The sequence below is a fragment of the Vipera ursinii genome (assembly GCF_947247035.1).
Source record: "Vipera ursinii genome assembly, chromosome: 2".
Lineage (NCBI taxonomy): Eukaryota > Metazoa > Chordata > Lepidosauria > Squamata > Viperidae > Vipera > Vipera ursinii.
This window is the reverse complement of record NC_139513.1, coordinates 143,213,176-143,239,039: the sequence shown is the minus strand read 5'-3', so window position 1 is coordinate 143,239,039 and position 25,864 is coordinate 143,213,176. Positions and strand designations below refer to the sequence as shown.

General features: G+C 42.4%; 1 protein-coding gene across 1 annotated transcript in view; it reads right to left on the bottom strand.

The window, feature by feature from the left end:
* ANKFN1 (ankyrin repeat and fibronectin type III domain containing 1) overlaps positions 1–25,219 on the bottom strand; it is a gene marked incomplete at its 3' end in the record, with an annotated part of 133,031 nt that extends 107,812 nt beyond the window's left edge. Inside the window, exons 1-4 of the mRNA XM_083353610.1 lie at positions 25,020–25,219; positions 18,234–18,444; positions 9,193–9,387; positions 8,096–8,209 (exon numbers count right to left, since the gene is read on the bottom strand). Of these exons, the coding sequence (XP_083209736.1) occupies positions 8,096–8,209; positions 9,193–9,387; positions 18,234–18,444; positions 25,020–25,205 (706 nt within the window). The 5' untranslated portion in view covers positions 25,206–25,219. The remainder of the gene's footprint in view (positions 1–8,095; positions 8,210–9,192; positions 9,388–18,233; positions 18,445–25,019) is intronic.
* Between the last annotated feature and the right edge of the window lie 645 nt (positions 25,220–25,864).

Sequence of the window (25,864 nt, the reverse complement as noted above, 5' to 3'; positions counted from 1 at the left end):
AGGACCGCTGTAGCCAGGTCTCCCACACCCTGACACCTGTCACACCGCTGTCTGAGTTCTGCAGCCCCTTGAGGCCTCATGCCACGTGGTGCATCATGCTGCTGCCACCACTCTCAACAAGAGGCTGCATGGTTCATTGCACCGATTGCACCAGTGCCAATGCTCTTGGCAAAAGGCCGCATGGCTCATGGCACCGATGCGCTGGTGCCGCCGATTGCAGCAGGAGGCCACATGGCTCTTTGCAGTGATCGCGCTGGTGCCGCTGCTCAAAGCAGGAGGCCCTGTGCGCATCGCGCCAATCACACCGGAGCCGCCGATTGCAGCATGAGGCTTGCTGTGCCAATTGCGGTGCTGCCGCCAATCATCATCAGTGCAACAAGCCTTGTGGCCTCCTGCCGCAAGTGGTTGCACTGGCACGATTGCTGCAATGCACCACGTGGCCTCTTGTTGCAAGCAGCGGCACCGGTGTGATTGCGATCAGTGCGATGAGCCACATGGCCTCCTGCTACAAGCAGTTGCACTGGTTGTAACTTTGAATGATCACTAAATGAATGGTTGTAGGTCAAGGACTACCTGTACACTACTTTTGAACTAAACATTATTTCAAGGTCATTACTAGCAGATTTCATAAGTTGCATAGTCATTCATGTGGTGAAAGCTTCTGCATTGGTGGATCAGAGGGTGTCATCTGAAAACAGACGCCTGACAGACTAATTCTGCAGTCCAACCCTTATAGCAGCTCTTCTCTAGCAGTTCATCTCCAGCCTACAAAATCAGCAGAATCATGTCAGTCAGCTGGATTCAATGCATAGGAGGAGGTGAAGAAAAGTCACGATCAGTTTGTTTTGGCTTTAAGGGTGGCAACTAGGCACCCTAAATTGTAACCTTTGCCTGTCTTTCTTTTGGACCTTCCTTAACCTGCCACCCTCTGAATGAGTTAACTCTCAGAATTCCTTAATCAGCATGGCCTGGAGGCTAGACTTGGAAAAAAAAATAGATAATACGATTCTCAGTGAATTTAAGATGCATGGTTTTATTTAATGTAGGTTTTAAATTACATTGTGCAAACACAAACATGCCTTAGAGCAGGTCCATGGACCGGCACCGGTCTGCAGCGTGCCAGAAACTGGGCCGTGCAAACAAGTGAAGTCTCATCCACAGGATGCAGGCAGCACACAAAACCACACCCCCTCCGGTCCGCGAAAAAAACCCTCTCTCCACGCAACTGGTCCCTGGTGCCCAAAATATTGAGGACCTCTGCCTTAGAGTATTAGTTCTCAACTGGTGTGCCATGACACATAGCCATGACTTGGCTTATTACTAATGTGGCAAAAGATTTTCTGTGCATGCTATTTTATTTTTCATTTTTTGCATTATAGCAATAGCACTTAGACTTGCAGTATATACACCACTTCACTGTGCTTTACAGCCCTGACTAAGTGGTTTCCAGAGTTAGCCTGTTGCCCTCAACAATCTGGGTCCTCATTTTACCGACCTTGGAAGGAGTCAACCTTGAGCCAGTCAGGATTGAACTCCTGGCAGTTGGCAGAATTAGCCTGCAATACTGCATTTTAACCACTGCACCACAATGCGTCCTGTTTATGTTAATTGTATACAATCTGTATATTCAGTAATGTTTGTATTTTTAAAAAAGATGTGTAAGTTTTCCCTGAACCATACAATATATGTTTAAAAATACTTACATATGATCAATAATTTTCTGGTGTGCCACAAAGCAATGTTGTATTCAATATTGTGCAATGGATTCAAAAAGGTTGAGAACCATTGGTTTAGAGAATGACCAAAACATTATTATTCTATTTTCTAAATATACACAAATGACTGAAAGGAGTCATCCTATTTATGTTTGCAAAGCCGAGTCTCCTAAAATTTCAGAAAATCGCTTTCATACCTGGTAATAAGACAAGGACATTCCAGAGAAACTGCTTTTGAAATTGAAGTGTAGTAGTAATTACATGTGGTTTTTAAATACTTTGAACTAGGATGCATCAATATAATTGCATTGTTTTAGCCTTAAATGTCACATTCCCTTGTAAAACATTATAAGAAAGCCCTGATGGTTGTTCCCCATTGCTAAGTATAGTAACCATAGTTTGCTTTGAAGCAGATGAATAGAGGAGAATTTCAAAACTTTTCTCCTATTAGACCATTTATGTACTTATTTAAGTCACATCACATCTACTGTATATATTTACTACTGTGAACAAAACAGATAAAACTGTAAAAAATAAAATAAAAATAAATGTTCCAAAAGTCAATTTGTCTCAATTTCCCACATGCTATTATAAGCCCTTAAATTTTCTTGACTCAGATTTGTAAAGAAAATTCATGTTCTCAACATTGGCTTGTGTAAAATCAGCTGAGAAAGGAAATCAAGGCTGTGCACAAAAATTTCCAAATAGAAAATGATGTTTTGTTTTGAGTTTCTAGGGAAATGTTTTTGAGTTAACTATAGTCTGATCGAACAAAACATGAATTCATTTGATGGCCATAGGGAACACTGGACCTCAAAACAAACATCTTGCTAAATTTCCTTTCACTCCATGGCTAGGTGAATAGATGGAATGAAGAAAACTGTGCACTGAGTGGGGGATCAAACAGTTTCTTCATGTGCGTAGCTGACAATTTTGTCATATAAAAGGTAGAGGAGGAAACTAGAGGAACACCTACACTGGAGTTAATTCTTTCTAATAGGGATGAAATGGTTAAGGGAGTAGAATTTATGGGAACTTTGGCAGAGATCGGCCATGTCATACTTCAATTCACCATAATGCAACCACAGGTAAATGAACCAAGTCATACTAATAATTTAGGCTTTAAGAGAGCTGACTTCAACAAACTAAGAGAGACATTAGGAAGGATTCCTGTTTGGAAAACCCTGAAAAATGAGATAATGAAGGCCAAGCAAAAACAATATCACACACACACAAAAAAGGACACCCGATCTGACTGGTATGGTTGCAGTCAGAGCTCTCTGATAAACTGAGGGACAAAAAGGTCTAATACAAAAAAAAAATGGAAATAGGAATATAGAATTAAACTGAATACCAGCAAGTAGCCTAAATCTGCAAGGAGGGAGTCAGGAAAGCTAAGGCCCAGAATGAACTAAGTCTGACAACTCATGCAAAAAATAACTCTAAAAAATTATTTTTTTCAACATGTAAGGAACAGGAAAACAAGAAAATGATAGACCCACTAATGGGAATAGTTGGCAGGAAGGTGACAGGCGGCAGGGAGAAAGCATAATTGCTTAATTCTTTCTTTGCATCTGTTTTGACACAAAAGGAAGATATAACTCAACCTACCAAAAGCAGCACGAAGGGAGATAGAATAGGGTTACATGTCAAAATAGCAAAGAATTAGTGATGATGATGATGATATCCATTCAATTGTGTGACTCTTGGCAATTTCTCCATCTCTTCTCATCTGAATGAAGAGATAGGTGGATAGAGATTACCTATCCACTCTGGATGAGTACAAATCACTTGGACCAGATAGTTTACATCCCAGGGTTCTAGAGAAGCTGAAGGAAGTAATTTGGAGCCACTGAATGTAATCTTTCAAAGTTCCTGTAGCACAGGGGAGCAGTCTAGAAAAAGGGGGGAAATGGATCTAAGAAATGATTGGTCAGTCAGCTTGACATCACTCCCTGAGAAAATCCAGGAAAAGCTAATCAAACAGTGGATTTGTGAGCACTTTGAAATGAACAAGGTTTTTCAGAATAGGTTTGTTAAAAACAGTTAATGCCAGACAAATTAACAAATTAATCAGGGAAATATTGTGGACCTAATATACTTAGAAACTTCCTAATAGTGAGGACAATTAACCAGTGGAACAGCTTGCCTCTAGAAATTGTGGATGCTCCATCACTGGAGGTTTTTAAGGATAGACCAGACATGTCAAACTTGCGACGTCACATGATGTTGCGCAACGTATCGGAGCTTTTTCACCATTGCTGGCAATGGGGTGGGCTTGGTTTCCCGATGACGCTTCTGGCCCGCGGGCCGGCAGTTTGACACCCTTGGACTAGACCAGGGGTAGGCAACCTCGGCTCTTTTATGACTCATGGACTTCAACTCCCAGAATTCCTGAGCCAGCTTGGCTGGCTCAGTAATTCTGGGAGTTGAAGTCCATGAGTCATAAAAGAGCCGAGGTTGCCTACCCTGGACTAGACGGTCACTTGTCTGAGATGGTGTAGGTTCTCCTGCTTGAGCAGGGGGCTGGACTAGAAAATCTCCAAGGTTTCTTCCAGCTCTATTCTGTTCTAGATTCTACTTGGACTTCAATAAGGCATTTGATGAAGTAGACCACAGTCTATGTCTTGATAAAACAGAACAATAGAGAATAGACTGCACCACCACCACCACCAGAGAGATTCACAGTTGACTGACAAACTACACAAGCACGTAGTTCTCAATGGAATTACACCTATATGGAGGGAAGTATGCAATGGGGCATCTCAGGATTCTGTCTTGGGCCCAGTACTCTTCAACCTCTTCATACATGATCTAAGTGAGGGGACAGAAGGGAACTCATCAAAGTTGCAGGCAACACCAAGCTAGGGGGAATAGCTAACGCTGTAGAAAATAGATTCATGATTCAGAAGGATGTTGACAGACTTGAGCACTGGGCCCCATCCAACAAGATGCAGTTCAGTGGTGAGGAAAAAAAAGGTCCTCACTTAGGCAGGAGAACCAAACGCATAGGTTTAGAGCAGGCAGAACCTGGCTCAACAGTAATAACCCTGGGTGAGAGCTAAGTGTCCTAATGGATGACCACTAAATTATGAGACAGCAGTGTGCTGCAGCTGCAAAAAAAAAAAGCCAGCTGCATCAAGATCACGAGAAGTGATAGTACCAATTTATACTTCACTAGTGAGGCCACGCTTGGGATACTGCATCCAGTTTGTATCACCACGATACAAAAAAGATGTCGAGACCCTAGAACCTGTGCAGAGAAGAGTGAGAAAGATGATAAAGAGCCCAGAGGCTAAATTATATGATGAAAGGTTAATGGAGCTAGGTGTGTCTAGCCTATCAAAAAAGAAAGGTTAGGGACAGCTGTCTTCCCGTACTTGAGGGGCTGTCACAGAAGAGAGGATTGACTTATTCTTCCAAGCACCAGGAGGCAGGACAAAGAAGTAATGGGTGGAAGCTTGCTAACTAGAGAACACAACCTAAAATTAAGGAGAAATTTCCTGACTGTGAGAACAATTAATCAATGGCACAGTTTGCCTCCCAGAGTTGTGAGTGCTCCATCCCTGGAGGTTTTCAGGAATAGACAAGACAACCACTTGATAAGGTCTCCTGCCTTGAGCAGGAGGTTGGACTGGAAGACCTCTGAGGTCCCTTCCAGTGCTATGATTCTAAGTTCTATGATATACACTACCAGCCAGCCAGCCAGTCAATTTACAGAATGTAGCAAACAGGCAAAAGAACATTTTCAAAAATGAAAACAAATCCTCACAGGCACGACTCTGCTTTCACCCCTAGAAAATCCCTGAGTTTAATTTAAAATCTGTTATCAGATACTTCTCTCTTTTTCCTCCTCAGATCCTGGGACTCTGAGCCAACACTCTGACAAGATAAAATAGATAATTGTTTTAACTTTCCAATCTAGTGATACCATTGCTGCCTGAAGATAAACAAATCCAGCCAGAAAGGCAGACATTGTACATCACACTTTTCCAATGAAATTTTCTTAATGTTTTCTTTTTGAAATCCTCTTAGCCAATTCTTCTGCAGGCACTGCCACCCTAGCCTATTTAGCAAGATTAAGCTACCGTTTAGCATGCTCCCTTTTTGCAATCCATCTGCCAGGCACAGCCTCAGAAAAATCAACTGATGGCTAGGGAGCTTCTGAATTGCATGAATGACATTAATATTGATGCTACAAGACCCAAAAGCATGCATGCAGGGCAACACGCCATCCTTGAACAATGCAGCTCCTTTGGATTGTTAAATGCACCTGGAAGCTCAACATCAATAGTTCACAAAAGTATACACGGCATGTGCACGCATATGCACACCAGTGCCAACCAAACCAACCCTACATTTATAGTCTTTGCGTTTTGCAGTCTCAGTAGCATTACCAAGACTATGAAACACAGATGTTTCCATAGACACCTGTATCCTTTTCACTACCTACATTCCAGGTAGTGTTTCCCAGGTGAACCCTAAGTTGCCCTTCTTAAAAAGACAGCAGCCGTGTCTTGCTGTTGGATGCAGCCTTCTCTTTCTGCTTCACCATCAACTTTGCTATCGCCTTCCTCTCCAGATTTCACTCCTGTATTACCCCATCCAACTTAAACCGGCAGCACCAGGGATTTGATTAGCCCTTGCTGCTGATGAAAATTCATAAATCAAGCATCCCAATCACAACCCCTAAAATAGCAGCTCAGCCGCATGCAGACCTTGGGAATAATCAGAAGAGTCGAAGCAGCTAAATTTTATCCCAAGCTTGAAGCAAAATAGCTTATTTTGGTCTGACCTCAAAACAAAGACCTTGGAGTGTATATATTTTGTTTCAGGCTTAGAACACTTCAAAGAGCCATTCTGAGGTTGGATTACTTCAAGGTCTACTAGTTTTCTGTAAGAAAAATTCCTACGGAAAGCAGCAGTTGAGAGATGGATTTCCCCCCACCCCAAGTCGGATTATTTCCTCAGCATGTCTTTCCAAGGAAAGAGAGGTTTGCAATCTATACCCTTGCCATAAATACGGCTATAGTTTAGTCCTAAGCTTGAGCAAGAAAGCATAAATAAAATAACAGGTTGAGAAAGAACTGTGACAGCTACATCCAAGCTAGTGCCTCAAATACTGCACAGAGCGATTTCAGATTCCATAGTTCTCTGTCACTATGGCCAATAGAAACTGAGAGATAATAAGAGGTGAGCCATCCAACACATTGAAAAGGCACTACATTGGGGGAAGTTAGTTTGGACAATGTAATAAATTCCACTTTTAGGCCAGAGCTCTCTTGTGGTTATAACTGTATATGGCTCTAGAAACTGAGAAATCTAGATTTCGGTGAAATGGGATGGTAATCCCAAACACCACCAGGAAGTAGCAGACAAGTAACTAGGTGGCTCTTTGTGGTAAATCCCTGGTTACTACCAGTGCTTTTTCTGTAAAAGAAAAAGGTGCAGGAACTCACACATGTCATACAACCCGCCTTGCCTACCCTACAAGGTTCCATCCAAAAAAGGTGCCGGAACTCCGTTCTGAGCGTTCTATGACAAAAAAAAGCCCTGGTTACTACTGAAAGAAATATTCCTGCTCTTATTTATTAATTTGATCTCCTGCCTTTCATGCAGGAATTCAGAGCAATGTATAGATAGCGATGCCTCCTCCTGCTTTTCTCCATAATAACGCCTTGTGGCTTTCATTAAGCAATGGCCTCCACTTTAAAGCTTTCTTTCAGGTTTTCTCATCTGGGATAGTATCAATCGATAGGTGAATTAACGGAAGGCGAATCTTTTAAGGACTTGTGAAGAATAAAGGGAATTATGGCAGGAGCAAAAGGAAGACAAACTGTATTTAGTCAAAAAAAAACCCACTATTTTCCCCAAACGATGATGGGAAGTAAAACATTGTGAGCTTTACGTGCTAATAGAAGGGAGGACTAGCATTCAGTGTTACAAATGTTCAGATGTGAATCCTGAAAAAAAAACCCAACAACAACTGAGGAGTGAGTGTCTCAGTTCTGCATTTCAATATCATACTGAGATGTTCTGCCTGGGGTATATGTGGCTGGTATATGAGAAACAGAGAGCTATGATCTTCCCTCCCCTTCCCTCCCTCCCCTCCCCTCCCCTTCCCCTCCCCTCCTCTCCCCCATCTCCTCTCCTCTCCTAGGATTGGGCAGGGAGGGTTCTGTGTCTTTTCTAGGTTTTCTTAATTACTATCAAGACCATGTTAGGGCTTAAACATGCCATCATTGAAGAGAGATACAGAAGAGGGAGGGAGGGAGGACGTTTGAGGCACATGTGGCTCAGATTGGGGAACTTCTTTCAACTACAAAAAAAAAAAAGATACGAAGCCCCCGTAGCTTACAAAATCGACACAAATCTATTACCTTTGTATTTTGTCACCACTGCTGAATTGATGCTATGAGGCTCTTGGAAAGTGACAGTGAGTGATGTGCTGCTTGTTACCATAAGGCAGATGTTGGTTGGTGCCTCAGGGGCTCCTGCGAACAGAGGAAAAACACTGTACTTCATGCGGAACAAATACTTTTCCAACACTTGCCCTGGGTCATTGAAGAAATGAGTTGAAACCGTGCGATCTGGGTGAGCTTTCTACTGAAGTCGCTTGTGTTTGTAATGAAAACAAGGCGTCTATGCTAATGAGACTGTTTTGACACCCTTGCTCTCCCTTGTTCTCTTCGTCTATTGGGGAGAACACAGCGTATCTTTAATGGCATGTTCTTATATGTAAGCGCAGTACAGGATTTAGAATATCACCGTCAGACGTTTCCTCAGTCACCCACAGGCTCTGCCAAGGGGACAGAATAATGGAAGAGCTAATTAATTTCAGTTCGCATTTAGAATTATTTAGACACCGACTGTACTGCATGTTTAGATATCATTTATTTTGTAAATTTTAAAAACAAATGTAAGAAGCGGTTTTTAGCGCACGTTTGTGAATTTGCCAGACTGGCAAAGTGTTAGCGGTTAAAACTTTCCTGCCTGTGAAACACAAAGATTTCATATTTTCTGACATCATGACCGCACTGGATATGAAACCTATTTTATTGTATCACAAAGCAAGATGTCCTTCTACTGATTCAAGCTGGTTCCTTAAGAAGGCCTAATAGTTGCTAACCTTCTTTAGGATAAATGTCCATCTCCGCGAACAGACAACTGAATAATTCTTTTCTAATCCTGCAGTTGTCTTATTTTAGGAACAGGCAGGTTACTGTTCCATCTGTAACTAACTTGTCAAGCAGGTTAGTTGCTCAACTGAAACACAGAATTGCAGGACAAACTGTACTTAGTGAAAAAAAAACACTGTTTTCCCCAAACGATGATGGGAAGTAGAACATTGTGAGCTGTATGTGCTAACAGAAAGGAGGACTAGCATTTACACTAGGAAGGAATCCCCAGTCTGTGTTATGAATTATTTCTGTTCTACACATTTCACTCATCCAAACATGTCTCCCATGGCACTTACTGGAATGTTCAAAGCTGGACTTCATGCGTTTGTAAAGCCGGTATCTCCACTCCCAGGCTTTCAGCTGCTTCTCCTTCTCAGAGCTGTCTGTGCCGAGACTTTCACTCATGACTTGTGCAGACAGGTCACTCAGCCGTTGCTGAGCTTCTTGGACTAAATTGCTCAGATGGACGGATCTGCCTTCCACACTGACAACTGCTGGGAAGAGGAAGTGGGTTAAGTTCTGGGACTTTTCAAAGAAAAATTTGGAAGTTCATCAGCTTCGAGGACAGAGGAGTTTACACGAGATCATATACGAGAGAATATAGTGTATGAGAAATATGGGTACTTTAAAAAGTAATAATTTAATTTAATTTAATTTATTAATATTTCTATACCGCCCTTCTCCCGAAGGACTCAGGGCGGTGTACAGGGCAAGAATAAAACACAAAGTTACAAAAATTAAAAAGTAATTAAATACATGCCCATAAAACAATAAATACATTAATAAAACCCCAATAAAATGATAATAAAAAACCCCACCAATCCCCCCTCAGGCCAGGCCAGCTTGTTCGAACAGGTATACTTGTGGATAAACCCAGGGATGGAGACCAGTCTGTTACAATAACCCGTAAAGGTGTCGTCTACTGTTCCAGGGAGAACCAGCTGGTTCTGTCAATTAAAATACTGTACGGGTAGTTCTCGTTTACTGACTACCAACGGAGTTGCCATGCAATGCAGTTGTTAAGTGAAATATCATGGGACCTTGCAATTTTAGTGCCAGCCTCTCCATTGATTCTGCTTGTTGGAAGCTGATGGTGAAGCACACAAATGGCAATCAAGGGACTATGGGATGCTGTCACAGTTGGAAACACCTGCTGTTGTATAGTATCTGAATCTCAATCACGTGGCTATGGGGATGCTGTAATGGTCATAAGTGCGAGAACAAGCTGTAGAGTTACTTTTTCAGGGTTGCCATTAATTTCAAACACTATTAAACAGGGCAGTTGTGAAGTGACCTGTCTGTGGATGAAAAAAGTACACATAACATTTGAATTTCTGTCTTCTAGATGTGGGGTTGACACTTAACACTTTGCAGTAACTAATAGCTGGTTTTCTATCTTATCAAGGGTTCCTTTAGCGTCTACAAAAACAAGCATCTTCTCAGAGATGCGGTCCCTGAACCTTCGGCTGAAATCCTTCTTTGGTTCTAGCATCAGTCAGTAATGCTCAAAGTTATGGCTCTGCAATAAATTTGGGTAGAGGAATTTTGAGATGATGTTGGGAAAAGTATGAAAGAACCATTAAGAAGGGGACTTGAAGGAAGGATTGTACAATCCAGACGCAAGTGTGAGAAAGAAACTCAAAATAAACTGCCTTGATGTTTTTTTTAGCCTAGATGGGACAGAGAGAAATTTGGACAGACTTTCAAGATTCTGTTATTATACTTTCATCAGTAATGTCCCTGGAATCCCTGTGATGTTTGTTTCTTGATTTGGCCTCCTTTGAAGGGCTGATAATTTGTTATATTGATATATTGTGTAGTTGTGACCTATAGGGAACTTCAGTGTTGTTCCTGCATCCTTAAACAGCTTACTAGCCACTCCATGGAGTTGGCTGCTTTTAATATTGCACCAAAAAAGCAATCATGTGACCATTTTAGCACAAGCCATAAATATTTTGCCTACATTTTTGCTTCCTGGATAGAATGATTACTTAAAAACAAACAAACAAACAAATAACCAGACTGTATTAAAGAAGATACTAAGATACATGTGCAAGAAGATTACAGCACATAAATGTAATGTGGAGATTGTTCCAAGTATATATTAAACCATTTTTTCTTTATTTGAGTCGATACATTTCATCTGTAAGATTTTGACCTCACACATTATATACATTAAAAGCACCTTTATGAAGATAATTCCTTTTCCTAACCTTCTTTGTTCAAATTACTGATTTACAGAGACTACTCTAATGCATTTGATCTGAATATCATCTCCCTAAAGATTTATTAGATTCAGCGTTTTAAATTTTCTACATTTTGCATTGTAATATAACTCGGGACCTTGCTCGTTATGTTTAAGGCCACACTGATGTCATTTTTGATGTTAAATTTGCAACGATAATTTAAGTTAGAATAAAATGCATTTTAATGAATTGTAGGAAATTTTGAAAGATTCTTTTTCTCATTTTGTTGTATAAAATTTTGGACAAAGTACAGTAGTGCTTTGTTTAATTTGGTCACTGTGTTTATAAACCAGTATTGTTAACTTGCTATGTTTGCAAATCCACCAAATGCTGGTTATTGAGTGATTAAATAGACTTTTAAACAGATATATACAGAATTCCTTGGCAGTTAAACTATCACCTTACTCCACTGTCACCAACAATTTATGGTAAATGCAAACATGCTTTCATTTCTTATAGAAACGTGTCTTTAAATACTCTGACAACTTCTTAAACATTTAATTGTATTACAGCAGAGTTTCCAGAGCATGTTAAGCCATGGTCTATTTTAACCGTAGTTTGTTGAATAAGCCAAAATAAATAGGCTCACATTACACATGAAGTCTCAAAACATAATATTTAACCATACAGATACAACCATTCATTTAGTGACTCTTCAAAGTTACAACAGCGCTGAAAAAGTGACTTTTGAGCGATTTTCACACATACATCTGTTGCAGCATTCCTCATGGTCACATGATCAAAATTCGGGTGTTTGGCAACTGGCACTGTCCCGGGGTCATGTGATTGCCATTTGTAGCCTTCCCAGCCAGCTTCCGACAAGCAAAGTCAATGAGGGAAGTCAGATTCGCTTAAGGACTCATGATTCACTTAACAACTGTGGCAAAAAGTTGTAAAATGAGGCAAAACTCACTTTGCAACTGCCTTGCTTAGCAACAGAAATTTTGGGTTTAATTGTGGTTGTGTGTCGAGGACAACCTGTACTGTCTGAATTTCAAAGCAAAGCAAAGCAAATCGCCCCATAAAGGATTAGCTCACTGCATCTAGTGGATATACCAATTTGCATCCCATCTTAGCTATCAGCTTTGGGGGAAGGACCCCACTTGCAGCAGTGATCTATTTATAAAATTCTCCTCTTCAGGTTTCCAATGGATGGAGATAGCAAATGCAAATGGTGATCAGCACGGTGCATTATTTAACCACAGAAATGAAGCGGCTATAGGTACCTGGCCTGCGTTCACAGGCATGTTTGCATTAAAGGCAGGAAATGAATACTCATTTATGATTGCCCTTCCGTGCCATCAGTCTGCATTTACTTACAGATGGTCAATGAAAAATCAGCTCAGCCGTGTTTTTGGTGTTTTTAAATCGCTGCTTAGAACACTCCAGGCTGTGTTTTCCTGTAGATTTGTCATGCCTAATGAATGTTACTTTAGCCGTCAATCACGTGCTTTATTCCCTGTCACCCCTGATTCTTTTTTTTTCCCCTCCAGTCACGAACCATGACAGAAAAATAAACAAATAAATATTAAATGACACAACTCTTTTCACTGAACAGCTACAGTAACCAAGGAGAGAGAGAAAAATCTCCCAGAAAAGTTAAAAGAGGCCAGTTTTAAAAAAAATGCTAGGAAATTGTAGCCTCTAGGTACAATTTCCTGGAGCACAGAGACTGGCAGATCCATACTAAATGTTATTAATTAAACTAATTTTAAAATAACAGCAGAGTTTGCTAAATTTGAGCTCTTGAAGAAACAGTTTCATTATGGGACTAGAACAGGGCTTTTCAACCAGTGGTACGGGTACCACCTGTGGTACATTGGCACCTGGCAGGTGGTACACGACCATCCTAGAAAAGTGGAGCTCAGCGCTGATCCTGGCGCTTCTGCTGAGCCCAGAAGTGCCGATCAGCTGGAATGTTGCAGCATCTCCAGGGTCTTGTGATTTACATTCAGATGCTTGGCAAATGATTCATATTTATGACGGTCAAAGTGTCCCAGGGTCATGTGAAAAAGACCAAAACCTGCTGCAACCACCCAGCAGGGGGGGAGGAATAAAAACCAAACACTCCCCCCACCTCACCCCCACTGCCAATCCTCAACAGAAATCCTCAGAACAATGAAAACCTTGGACAGGAGGAAGAGTGCCGCTGGGCAGGCAGGCAGATGTCTTACTTGGCTGTGGCTTGGGGGGCACTTTTTTCAGTGCCATTGTAACTTCGAACAGTCACTAAGCAAACTGTTGTAAGTTGAGGACTACCTGTATTTCATCACTTTTTTCATTTTTGTGGGGGGTCATTAGGTTTTTGACACCTTGCTAGGTGACTGTTGGTACTCGGATGTTGCCATATCCTGAAAGTGGTACAATCGGTGAAAAGGTTGAAAAGCCCTGGACTAGAAGACCTCCAAGGTCCCTTTCCAACTCTGTTACTTGAATGAATAAAACTTTATTATCAAAGTACAACATGTGTACAGTGAGATTGGCTGAGCCTCCCTTCATGCCCCCCCAACTCTCAGTGACAACAAACCCACCATCTTGTTACACCATGTGAGCTAATTGCACAGCACACCGGCCTCGCAAGTCCATCATACATAGAGTTATTTCCCATTCAGGAGCCTGACAACCCATGGATAGAGGCTGTTCTTCATCCTGTTGGTACGGCTGGCTATACTTCTGTATCTCCTACCCAACGGTAGGAGAGTAAAGAGGTACCGGCCAGGGTGTGAGTCGTCCCTGAGAATTTTCCTCACTCTTCCAAAGCAGCAAGCCCTGGAGATGTCATCTAGTGGTGTCAGGGGACAACCCACAATGTTTTGTGCTGCGCTCACCACCCTCTATAATATCTTCCTATCCGCAGCTCTCAGGCCAGCATACCAAACCACAATACTGTGCGAGAGGACGCTCTCTATAGTAGACCGGTAAAAGAAGGTCATTAGTCGTTGTTCTATCCTGTTCTTTCGCAAGACCCTGAGGAAGTGGAGTCTGTGTTGGGCCTTTCTGGCCACCTGGGTTGTATTGACTTTCCAGGTAAGATCTTCACAGAGGTAGACTCCCAGGAATTTAAAGGAGGAGACTCTCTCCACACGCCCTCCCCCCAATGTAAAGTGGGGCAGGTTCCTCTCTTTTCCTTCGGAAGTCTAGCACCATCTCCTTCGTCTTGCCGATGTTCAGGTGCAAGTTGTTCTCTAAACACCATAAGGATAGTTTTTGTACCTCCCCCCTGTACGCTGTTTCATCTTCACCTGTAATGAGACCCACTACGGTGGTATCATTTGCGAACTTAATGATCGCGGTGGATGGGTCGGATGATACACAATTGTATGTGTACAGTGAGTACAGGCAGGGGCTAAGCATGCAGTCCTGTGGTGAGCCCGTGCAAAGCTTCAGGGGGGTGGATGAAACAGACCCGACCCTCACTGTTTGTAGCTGGTCCCTTAGAAAGTCTTTAATCCAATCACAGATGGAGAAGGGGGGGAATTCAAGTCAGCTTTTCAATAAGGATGCTCGGCAGAAGCATCCTTCCATGTTCTAAAAGTTCTAAGTAAGAGGTCAGAATTTGAGTCTCGGTTTAAACTACGGTTAGCAAATTCCACAAATGACATGCTCTCCCCTTACAAGCACACAGACAAAAGGGAAGGAAAATGAGGTGGGACGGTTCCCTGAATGGAGACAGCGGGCAGTGTCATCAAGCAGGTGAGCTGTTCCTCAGGCACTCAACAGCCTGGCTTTGGACAAGGGTCAGCCGAGAGCAGTCTGTGCTGTGGCACAGGCAAGTTCAAAGAAGACCTGTGGTTGAGGGTTTATCTTCCAGCCAGAGGTCAGGCATCCTCTCTGGGGTCTGATCAGCCCCAAACTCTCCCTTGGCTCTAGGTTGTCTGCTTATTTACAACTGCCATTGCTTGGTTTCCCGTGAGGTTTGTTGCTACTGAAAATGAAAGCATCCTATGGGCAGTTGAACACACTGAGGGCTGTTTTCACCTCATGAATTCTCATCTCAGATTAGTCTGGGGATGGGTAATCCATGGGGTGCTCCTTCTGAGGTGACTGAATCCAAGACTGCTCTGAGCCACCAGGGCGAATTGGAAGCAAGGTGGGGGGCTTTGGTTTGGTCACCTTTAGAAGACCCCAAATCCCCTGTCTTTGAACTGATGGGAGAGGGGCTGTTGTAAAAACTTGATAAATAAAATAAAATAACACATCATTGTTCCTGAGATATACAAACGTGCTAAATCTTATTGCCTGTATCAGCCTAACCTAAGGCCATCAACAAGCTGTAGTCACAACTGTGACAACTCAAAAAAAATTTTTTTACATACACACACACACACACACACACATAAACAAGGACCCATACATATAGACACATAGAGTAGGTAGGTAGGTAGAGATTCACATACAGGTAGTCCTCAACTTATGACCGATTTTCACACTTATGACCGTTGCAGCATCTCCATGGTCATGTGATCAAAATTTGGGTGCTTGGCGACTGGCCCGTATTTATTTATTTTTTTTAATTTTAATTCCATTTATATCCCGCCCTTCTCCGAAGACTCAGGGCAGCTTACAAGCTTAGCAGTAGCCTTCATTCTATGTATATGCCTGCTTATTAGGGCTTTCACACACATCCCAAGCGGCATTATTACAAAGTCAGCTTAATTGCCCCCAACAATCTGGGTCCTCATTTTACCTACCTCGGAAGGATGGAAGGCTGAGTCAACCTTGAGCCTGGTGGGATGCGAACCTGCACTAATTGTGCAGGTTTATGACGGTTGCAGTGTCCCAAGATCATGTGACTACCATTTTGTGACCTTCCCAGCTGGCTTACGACAGCAAAGCCAGTGAGGGAAGCCAGATTCGCTTAAGGACGGCATGATTAAAATGAGACATAACTCACTTAATAACAGTTTCGCTTAGCAATGGAAATGTTGGGCTTCATGGTGGTCGCATGTCGAGGACTATCTATATACATATACATCCATACACACATACACGCACACACATTACACACACTTTTCAAGCTGGAAGCACTTACAGAATCTTAGATAAACTTAAAAGCTAAGCAGGGCCAGATTTGTATAAGAGACCATCAGGAAATCTGACGGCTATAAGCTAAATTGGGAAGTTGAAAAAGTAGCTTGAAGAAGGCAATAATGAACAGCTTCCATGCTGTGATCTATGGATATATCCTTATAATCACAAGAATTCAAACTTCACTTGAAGGACATTTATTTTTATTGCCAAATACAGGATGTTGCAATACTAATAGGTAGCCCAAAGACTTTTTATTCATTACTGCAAAATAACAAAATCACATGTAGCTTTAAAAAGGAAGTAATCGTTGAGATTGTATTTTGCAAGCAATTTAAAATGGGAGTTTTTCAGTTAGTGTATCTCACCCAAGCAAAATTCTGCTGAAAGGGATTTTTGTCTAATCTTTGAATTTTTATGTATTACTAGGTTTTTTTCCCCAACACAGTATTTCAAAAACCACCTTTGCAATCTTTCTATATCTCTATGATTTAGTCATCATTTTTATGATAGTGAAACATGCATTAATATAAAAGCTCATGCTCCATCAAAATTTTGCCAGCAACGCATTTTGGTATGATCATATGCCACATGAGAGTCTGGCCTGTGATACAAATTAGTAAATTACTATTCAAGAATGCCCATTTGCAAACTGTTTGGTTTTTTTTTTTTACTGCCGTTGTGGCTTAAAATAACTTAGTTCATTAAATCCTTTTCTCCAATCAGATGAAGAGATGTGACAAAAAAGGGGCACTGTGAATTAAAATTTTAAGGTTAAGCATTTTAAATTTCTGAAATATATAGGGAAATGCTGCTTTATAGCATCTCACAGCACCACTTCCTTCAAAACATTAATCCCAGATTCAAATTTGGATTTGAATGAATATCCTTAAGAGGTCCAGAGGGGACAAAAACAACGAGTATTAAGCTTGACATCCAAATGAAATCAAAACTTTCCAGGCATATCCACAGGGCCTTTATTTACTAGTCACATTGGAATGAATAGATGATTTAAATGGTTGTTATTGCCTTGTTCCATTCTGTCCTCCTGCCAGGCCAATAGCTGGCTGCAACCACAACAGTAGGGTCTGTATGCTTTCTTCCTACAGAACTGGGGAAAAGCTATTTTATGACAAGCACTGTATTCCACTCATATCTGTTCAAAACAAAATTCCACTGGCCAGCTCTATAAATTATATTAGGCTATAGTTGCGTAACAGAGTGAACGCCTGTTACTTGTCCCAGCTTCTGCCAACCTAGCAGTTCGAAAGCACGTAAAAAATGCAAGTAGAAAAATAGGGACCACTACGGTGGGAAGGTAACAGCGTTCCGTGCGCCTCTGGCGTCTAGTCATGCCGGCCACATGACCACGGAGACGTCCTCGGACAAGCGCTGGCTCTTCGGCTTTGAAACGGAGATGAGCACCGGTCCCTAGAGTCGGAAACGACTAGCACGCATGTGCGGGGGAACCTTTACCTTTTTATAGTTGCTTTTAACTCTGGTTTGCCATGATTTACACACCACTATCACATGTATGCATTGTGCTCAATTATTATATAGCTTGTGAAGTTATACAAGGCTTTTGGATCTGAACACAAAAAGCATGTTAGAACAAAGTTACAGGGGCATATAAGTAGTCCTTGACTTATAACCATTTGTTTAGCAACCTTTCAAAGATACAACATAGCTGTAAACATAGTTCAATTTAAAAAAAGGTCAATAATAGAATCATGATTGAAAATGGTTCCAAAAGACAGAATTAAAGAGAGGAATCTTGACCCCACCAAATGTAAAATGGAATTTATGGGACAGGCATGTACAAATCCTGAGGAAGTACATTTAATAATAATTGTTTGGTATAAACACTTTAGCCTTTGAGTAGACAACTATGGAATATCTACCAGTTCTCCATGATCCGGATAGGATAGGATTCTTCTTCTTGCTGATTGATTGTATACAAGCCAAAATACAAGTGGCTTTAAAGAACCGTGTGCTACTTCCCCTTTGATTCATTCAAACATTTTTACTATGATTCAGCTATTTTTGCCTCCTGCGATACTTACAGTGTGGACTCTCCTTTGCACCAACTTTCATGAGGATCTTGGCAATGGGCACATTATTCGTCAGGATGGCGATGTCCAGAGCTGTTAATCCCTCACTATTAGGTGTGTTGAGATCCAACTCCTCTGGTGTGTATTGGTAAAGGAGAACCTGGACAGCATCCAAGTCCTGTTGCTCCACAGCTTCGAACATGGCTTCACAGCACTGGAAGTTCTGTTGGTGAAATAACTGGGTGCACCTTATGGACTTTTACATCAATTTTTAAAAATGTTGAACTAAAAATATTATTTAAAGGATACTCAACATTTTTGTACATTTCAGTAACTATATGAAAGTAGACAACTAGACATTTGGTATAGGGTTGATCTTGAAATGTGTCAAAACAAGATGCTAAAGCTCTTTTTCTGATGGATGTGGGGGCGGGTGGATAAATCCAGCTTTATCCATGGGCAATATTAAGACAAGTGTTGTCTCAGGCCTTGTTCACAATTCTGTTCTGAAACTTGAGATTGATTGAAATGGATATATGCTATTCTCTCTCACTCACTCACTTTCCTTCCCCTTTCCACCATTTTCTAAAGCCACAGTAAGTGCCAATTACAGTAGAGCCATAGTTTACTTCAGAGAGTGAATCTGACAATGCTATATGTTTGGTCAATTGCATCTCAACAGTGAGAGGGTGACATTTATAAGGTTCTCATAATGCCTAGAGCAGCATTCATTGGAAGTGAACACCAGAGGACCAAGAATATTCCATTAAGGTCTCTTCAGACTTGGAGCCCACCCTGAAAGCTTTCCTTCAAAGTGCTTCCAAATGACCACCTTTACTTTCAAGTGAAAGTGACTTTCAAAAGCAACATGTTTAGTTACTATGTTATGGTTGGTGAATTCTGAATTCTCAATTATTAGCTGTAACTTTTGCACCATTTATCATACTTTTTATGTGTTACTGAGATTTTAATTATGACTAGCTTTTGAAAAATACCAAGGCTGGAAAATCGCTGTAAATAAATATTTATAATCCTGATAATGATAATCCTGAGAAAGAAAGTCAGGTTCAGAAATGTCCCATCATTATCTGATACTTCTTCATGAGAATTAAATCTATAGCTCACTGGACAGATCCACTGCAATAGAAGTTCACGCTCCAACAATTAATGAAAACATACCGGTCATGATGTGCCATTTGCAGAAAATCTCACTATACAGAAGTAAGTGTGTGTGCTTCTCTCCTTGGTTAGTTCCCATCCATCATTTCTTGCCTTGCTTTATGGTACTTTGGAGACTACGTTGACCCCCCTCTTCTTTGTGGTAGCGCCTCAAATGCTAGAATACTGCTATCACGTCATAGGATTTCGACCCCGTATCCCCAAAGCAATTTTTCCCTTTGGGAACTGGGGTTGGGTCATTAAAGGGGGCGGGGGACAAAGATTTTGTCCCCTGCAGGGGATTTTCCTTGTTTTGTGAGCTACCTGGGTTAGGCCGAGAGTGGCCAGAAGCCATTACTTATATAGAATGGGCTTTCCTGGATGGAAAGAAAACAGTTCAGTCTTTATTCTGTGGTGAGAAATGTACCACATGATACATTCTTACAGAATCGTGGCACAGCAATTATCCCACAAATTTATATGTTTTCCCACAATGCTCCAAAGAGCTGCCTGAGCCACGCTTGAGCTTTCCTGCTGGATGCGTTTGTGAAGTTCACAGAACGTGCATCTCTGGAGAAATTAACTGACACAAAAGCAACTACTTAAGCGGAGCGGGGGGGGGCGGGGAACCCTCCACTTGAAACAAGGCAGATAAAAGCAGAACTGTCCTAGTTAGAGGCTGCAGTTGACGAATCCAGTAAATCCTCTTCCTCCCACTCTCTTCAAAGCCAGCACGAACTACACACCACAGAGTTCTAATTAGCCTTCTCCTTCATGTGAGTCCCTCACCTGCCATCTTACGTGGTGGTGTAAAACAATTTTATCACTATCTACAGTGTGTGTGAATGGGCCCAAAGAAGTTAATTTTCTACAAGAGAGCCAGTTGCAGGGGTAAGCAACCTTGGCTCTTTTATGACTCGTGGACTTGCAACTCCCAGAATTCCTGAGCCAGCATGGCTCAGCTTGGAAACCTCTCCCTTTCCCCTCAGCATGGCTGGCTCAGGAATTCTGGCAGTTGAAGTCCACGAGACATAAAAGAGCCAAGGTTGCCTACCCCTGGTCTAGTGGTTAAGGCACTAAGCTAGAAAAGGGGAGACTGTGAGTTCAAGCCCCGCTTTACATATGGAAGCAGACTGGGTGACTTGGGGCCAGTCACTGTCCCTCAGCTCAACCCACCTCACAGGGTCGTTGATGTGGGGAAAATAGGGGGGGAAAGGTGTGTTGAGGTGTTTGCTGCCCTGATTTATTTTTAAAAATAATGGAGGCAGGATATTAAATAAACAAATGAATAAACAGGGCAATCATATGCTTTTCCTGTGAATCCTTTTTATGATAAGTTTTAGGATTAATTTTATTGCCAGGATTCAGAACAGGCACAAAATAGCCCAAAAGCCTATAAATTCATAGGAAAAGAAATAGGCGCTTAGCTAGCAAACACTTGTCTGCGCTATTATACTGAAATTAAACAGCACCATGCTCTTTTTAAATCAGCTTTGGCTGCATTTAAATTAATGAGAACATGGACTGGCTTGTCTTATAAACCATTATAAGCAATATGTGTATATTGTGTATGTCACTCTGTTTTTCAAAAGTGAAGTTCTTACCAAAAGTAGGTGGAGTTAATTGGAAATGATAGAAATGCAGTCTTGGACTGCAGTTTTCAATATAACTTAGAATCCCCCCTATCACAAGGGAAAAGGGGAGTTTTGATAAACATGGGAAAGAGTTAAATGGAATCATTTCCTTTGCAGTAATAGAGTGGGAGAAAAAAAAGTTGCATTACTCCCACACGTTAGTTAAAACTACAAATGCACGATAGGGGTTGAATGTCTCATGTAATACTGTCCATAATGGCACCAATCAATGTTAAACAATATAAATTGAATGCATTCTTTGTCTTATGATTAGGCTGATTGAGTACCGTATTTTCCGGCGTATAAGATGACCCGGTGTATAAGACGACCCCCTACTTTTAAGAAGTTTTTCAAGGTTTTTTGTCTTATACGCCAGAAAATACTTACATGCCCTGCCCTCCCTGTCCGTCGCAGAGGAGGCGAAGGCCCGACTGGCCCCGCCAGCCCTCCCACTGCTCCCGCGCTTCTGCTGGCCCCCGAGACGCAGTGTTTCCCGGGCGGCAGGCAGCGCCGGAGGGCAGCCGCCACCCGCCACGGCCGGCGCCCCTCCTGCTTTCCCCCCCAGGCCTTGAACTTCTCCCATTTGGTGCAGGGCGGGGCAGCTCCGCCCGCAGCCTCTTTTTCATGTGCCGCTTCCCTCTCACCGTCGGCCGAGGCGTGCTCGGCCCGGGCTCCCGGTCCCTCTTCCCGACCGGCTTCCCGGCCTGCCCCTCATGGAGCTGGACTGGGCGTGCAGCCTCTCGGTGTGGCTGCTTTTCCGGGGCATCCTGGCGGTGCGGCTCCTGCGCTCGGACCTGTTGCTGAGCCGGCGGCTGCTGCTGCGCGTAGGGCTGCTGCCCCTCAGCGCCGCGCTCACGGCGGCTGCCTGCTGGCTCGTCTCGGCCAGCACCGCCCGGCGGAAGCGCAGCATCAGACGGAAGCAGGACTTCCCTGCCGGCTCCCGTCCGACGCTCTTAGGGAAGAGCGAGCCGGCAGGGAAGTCCTGCAAATGCACGCGCACGCAGGACTTCCCTGCCGGCTCCACGCTCTTCGCTCTTGAGGCAGCTGCTGCCTCAAGAGGGAAGAGCGAGCCGGCAGGGAAGTCCTGCGTGCACGCACGTGTGCAGGACTTCCCTGCCGGCTCCCGTCCGACGCGAGGGAAGAGCGAGCCGGCAGGGAAGTCCTGCAAACGCACACACACGCAGGACTTCCCTGCCGGCTCCACGCTCTTCTCTCTTGAGGCAGCTGCTGCCTCAAGAGCGAAGAGCGTCGGACAGGAGTCGGCAGGGCAGTCCTGCACACGTGTGCACTCCCCAGCTGCTAAGGAGCAGCCGGGGAGTGCGCGCGTGCGCAGGACTGCCCTGCCGGCTCCCGCCAGACGCCACCCAGTGATTTTCCGGCGTATAAGGCGACTGGGCGTATAAGACGACCCCCCAACTTTTGAGAAGATTTTCAGGGGTTCAAAAGTCGTCTTATACGCCGGAAAATACGGTATCTACAGCAGGGGTCTTTTAACTTGGCTCTTTTATGACTTGTGGACTTCAACTCCCAGAATTCTTCATCCAGGCACATGCCTGGCTGAGGAATTCTGGGAGTTGAAGTCCACAAGTCATAAAAGGGCCAAGTTTGAAGACCCATGATCTACAACAACAAGTGTAAGAGTTGAATCCAATCCCTCCTGCCTCCTGGGCCACTCAGACTCTGGGGCTCAAGAGCATCAGATGCTACTGTCAAGTCTGTTGAAAGATCTTCTGGAGCAGACCCTGCTGCCATTTCTATGTCCATCTACTACAGTACATATTCCCTCTGGGTTCCTGGTTGCACAGGAATCTCTCAGGAACATTGAACCAAGGGATTTTCAGATATTTGCCAAGATATTCGGGTTGGAACAGCTGGCACGGCGGTAAAAAAATGTTGGATAGAGGACTGTTGATGTGGTCCCACACCCCATCCCATTTATGATCCTCATTTAAGGATTCTTTCTTTGCCCCATTGCTTTACTATCACCTTTAACGACATGATTTTATCCATATAATTGATTAACAGAAGCTCCTGAGATAATATTTTGTTGATCTGACTAAAATTCAGTGCAATCAGTGGATTCATTTCCTTCAGATTCTTAGAAAACTGATATATGAGTAACGTTCTGGAAGCAAATAGTGTATAAAATCAAATATGTGCATGGCTTGATATATGTTTTAATTACATTTAATATGTTCATGGTTGAGCTGGAATTTTTTACTACAAAATGAACAATATATACAATGCTAATTTGATTCTTTCTCTCCAGGCTAATCTATCCCTAATGAGGTCTTCAGGTTAGGGTTACAATGACCTAACCATCCCAAAATAGGATGAAATATCTTTACCTCTATTGAGTCAATTTTTCTATCTTATCTTCCAAGATAGTTTCTCATCTGAAATGTATTAGAATATAACACTACCTTGAATAAGTGACTCTTCATGTAGTTATTCCAATAATTTATAACATTCCAGTAAAAGACCACTGGATATATGTTTAAGAACCGATTACCTGAATTTACAGAAGACTGTTAGACCCGTTTTGCTTGAATAGCATTTGCCAAGATCAGACAAGATGCCTCTGTGAAAAACAAGGATCCTGTTCCCTTTGCAACCCAGGCCAAAAGGGTCACAAAGGGCAGTGCTTAGTGACCACAGGGGAGGGGCATATCTGCAGCAGAATTAACTCAACCGGTCAACAAATGCTCAGCAAGTATCAGTGTCTGACCACACACACAATTCACCTGCGAGGTCCCTTCCAACTCTGTTATTCTATGTTCAACTACCAAAACTATGAATAAAGCATTATAGCTCATTCGCACACCAAGATTTATTGGGATCGGTGGGATAGAAACACTACTTGAAGCTGAAACTCTGAAGCTGATACTCTGGCATATGGACTTGGGGGATATTTTCAAAGACATGGCTGCGTTTGCATTATTGGGTTACTTGGGGATTTTCTGAACTGGGCCAAGCATGTGTAGGAAAAGCAGGCAACCTGTGAGCTCATTTGAGGCTAGCAGAATCCATTTACTTATTTATGGTCCCAGATCAATAAAGGCAGAGCCTATTAGATTATGCCAAAGAAATTCAGTGGTACATATTTTGATGGGTTGCTTGCTTTTATTAAAATAGGAAAAGAAGTGCATATGGTAAACTTCTGCTAAGTTTAATGCACCTATCTTACTTAAAACATCATCACCCATAAGTTTTTTAAAAAATCAACCAGTAATACCATAGCCATGACCCTTTCTGCCCTTGGTGGACATTTTTTTAAAAATTAAAAACACACCATTCCCACTATTCCTGATGCATAGTATATATGGAGAGTTAGTTTGTAGTAGCTAAAGGCATCAGCTGCAAACCATTAGATTACAAGTCCCACTTTAGGCATGAAGCCAGCTAGGTGACTTCAGGACAGCCTAACTACTGAACTAACTGCTTCCAAAAATATGACCAAGAAAACCTCAGGGTCTTCTCTAGACAATCACCCAAAGACAATACTGGCTCCTACTCCAGAGGTTGTGGGTGCTCCAGCACTAGAGGTTTTTAAAAAGAGATTATATGTCCATTAGTCTGCAATGCAATGGTATAGGGTTTCCTGCCTGAGCAGGGGTTGGACTAGATAACCTCCAAGGTCCCTTTCAACTCTGTTATCCTATTATTCACACACACACACACAATCTTATATTGGCTATTATATACCAATCTGGTAATGGTGTGCCTCACCCATCGAAGCTAAATTATAGAATAGCTGTGTAAATGTGATTAAGCCTTAACAATATAATCTCCCCTCATATTTTTACTGGAAAGGACTGTAATTATCCTCGCTGATGCCGCCAACATCTCCCTGATATAGTATTCAAAGAATTACATGGGCAAAAATTTGGTGAAGGATAACGGCATCACCTGGGGAGAGAAATGTAAGAACTATTGGAGTGAACCATGAACAGATATGACATTAAATTGTATGAATGGACGAATGCAGGAGATGCCAAAGACTTACCACTGAAGACTTTCGGAGACTGAGACGGTCTGTCCGGGCTCTGAAATACACTTCATCAAAAGATGAGTGGCTTCCCTTCAGCTTCTCGGACAGGTTCCGATAGAGACGCTTGGCAGCATTGGGAGAAGATGGAGGGTTATTTTTTTTGGTCTGGGAAAGTTGTAAGCTCTGCATTTGCTGGGTCATTTTTCACTGGGCAGTTCCTATGGAAGAGGAAGGGACAATTTTGCTGTTAGAACAAGGGCACCCTTCAACCTGGCAAGTAAGTTCATTGGAAGTAACCTATATTAGAATCTTAGAAATCTAAGTTTCTACATGAGGACAGCCATTTTTGCAAACAAACGAACAAATTATCCCAATGGTGAATATTCGGCCTGTTTTCAGCCTGTTTTCTCAGTCCCAAATCAAATCATTTTTGTTCAATTTCTCTGGAATGGAAATAATTTTGAAATTCCTCATCTTGATTGATGCACTTGTCCTTATTAGTGCTGATAGAGGCCTTTTTAAAAGCCTTGAGTAGAACATTTTATCTGAGCACCAGCCCATTCCATGTTCATATTTTTGCTTTCTCTCTGTCACTGTAATTTCATTTTCCTTTATTTTTCAGAGCCAATAGCCCAATTTTGAGAGTGGGCAGAGAAATCTGAAGCGCCGAAAGCATTTTTGGTACTCTATTTTAACTGGTTTACATTGGGGGCCTTGACTAAAACATACTCCTCTGATCATTTCATACACGGAATTGTACTTCAGATGAGATCCTGTCCTCCATGGGTGGGACACAAGAAACTACCGCCACTTTAAATAAATAAATAAAATCGTTGGTTCTCTTGTTCCGGGAAATTTTG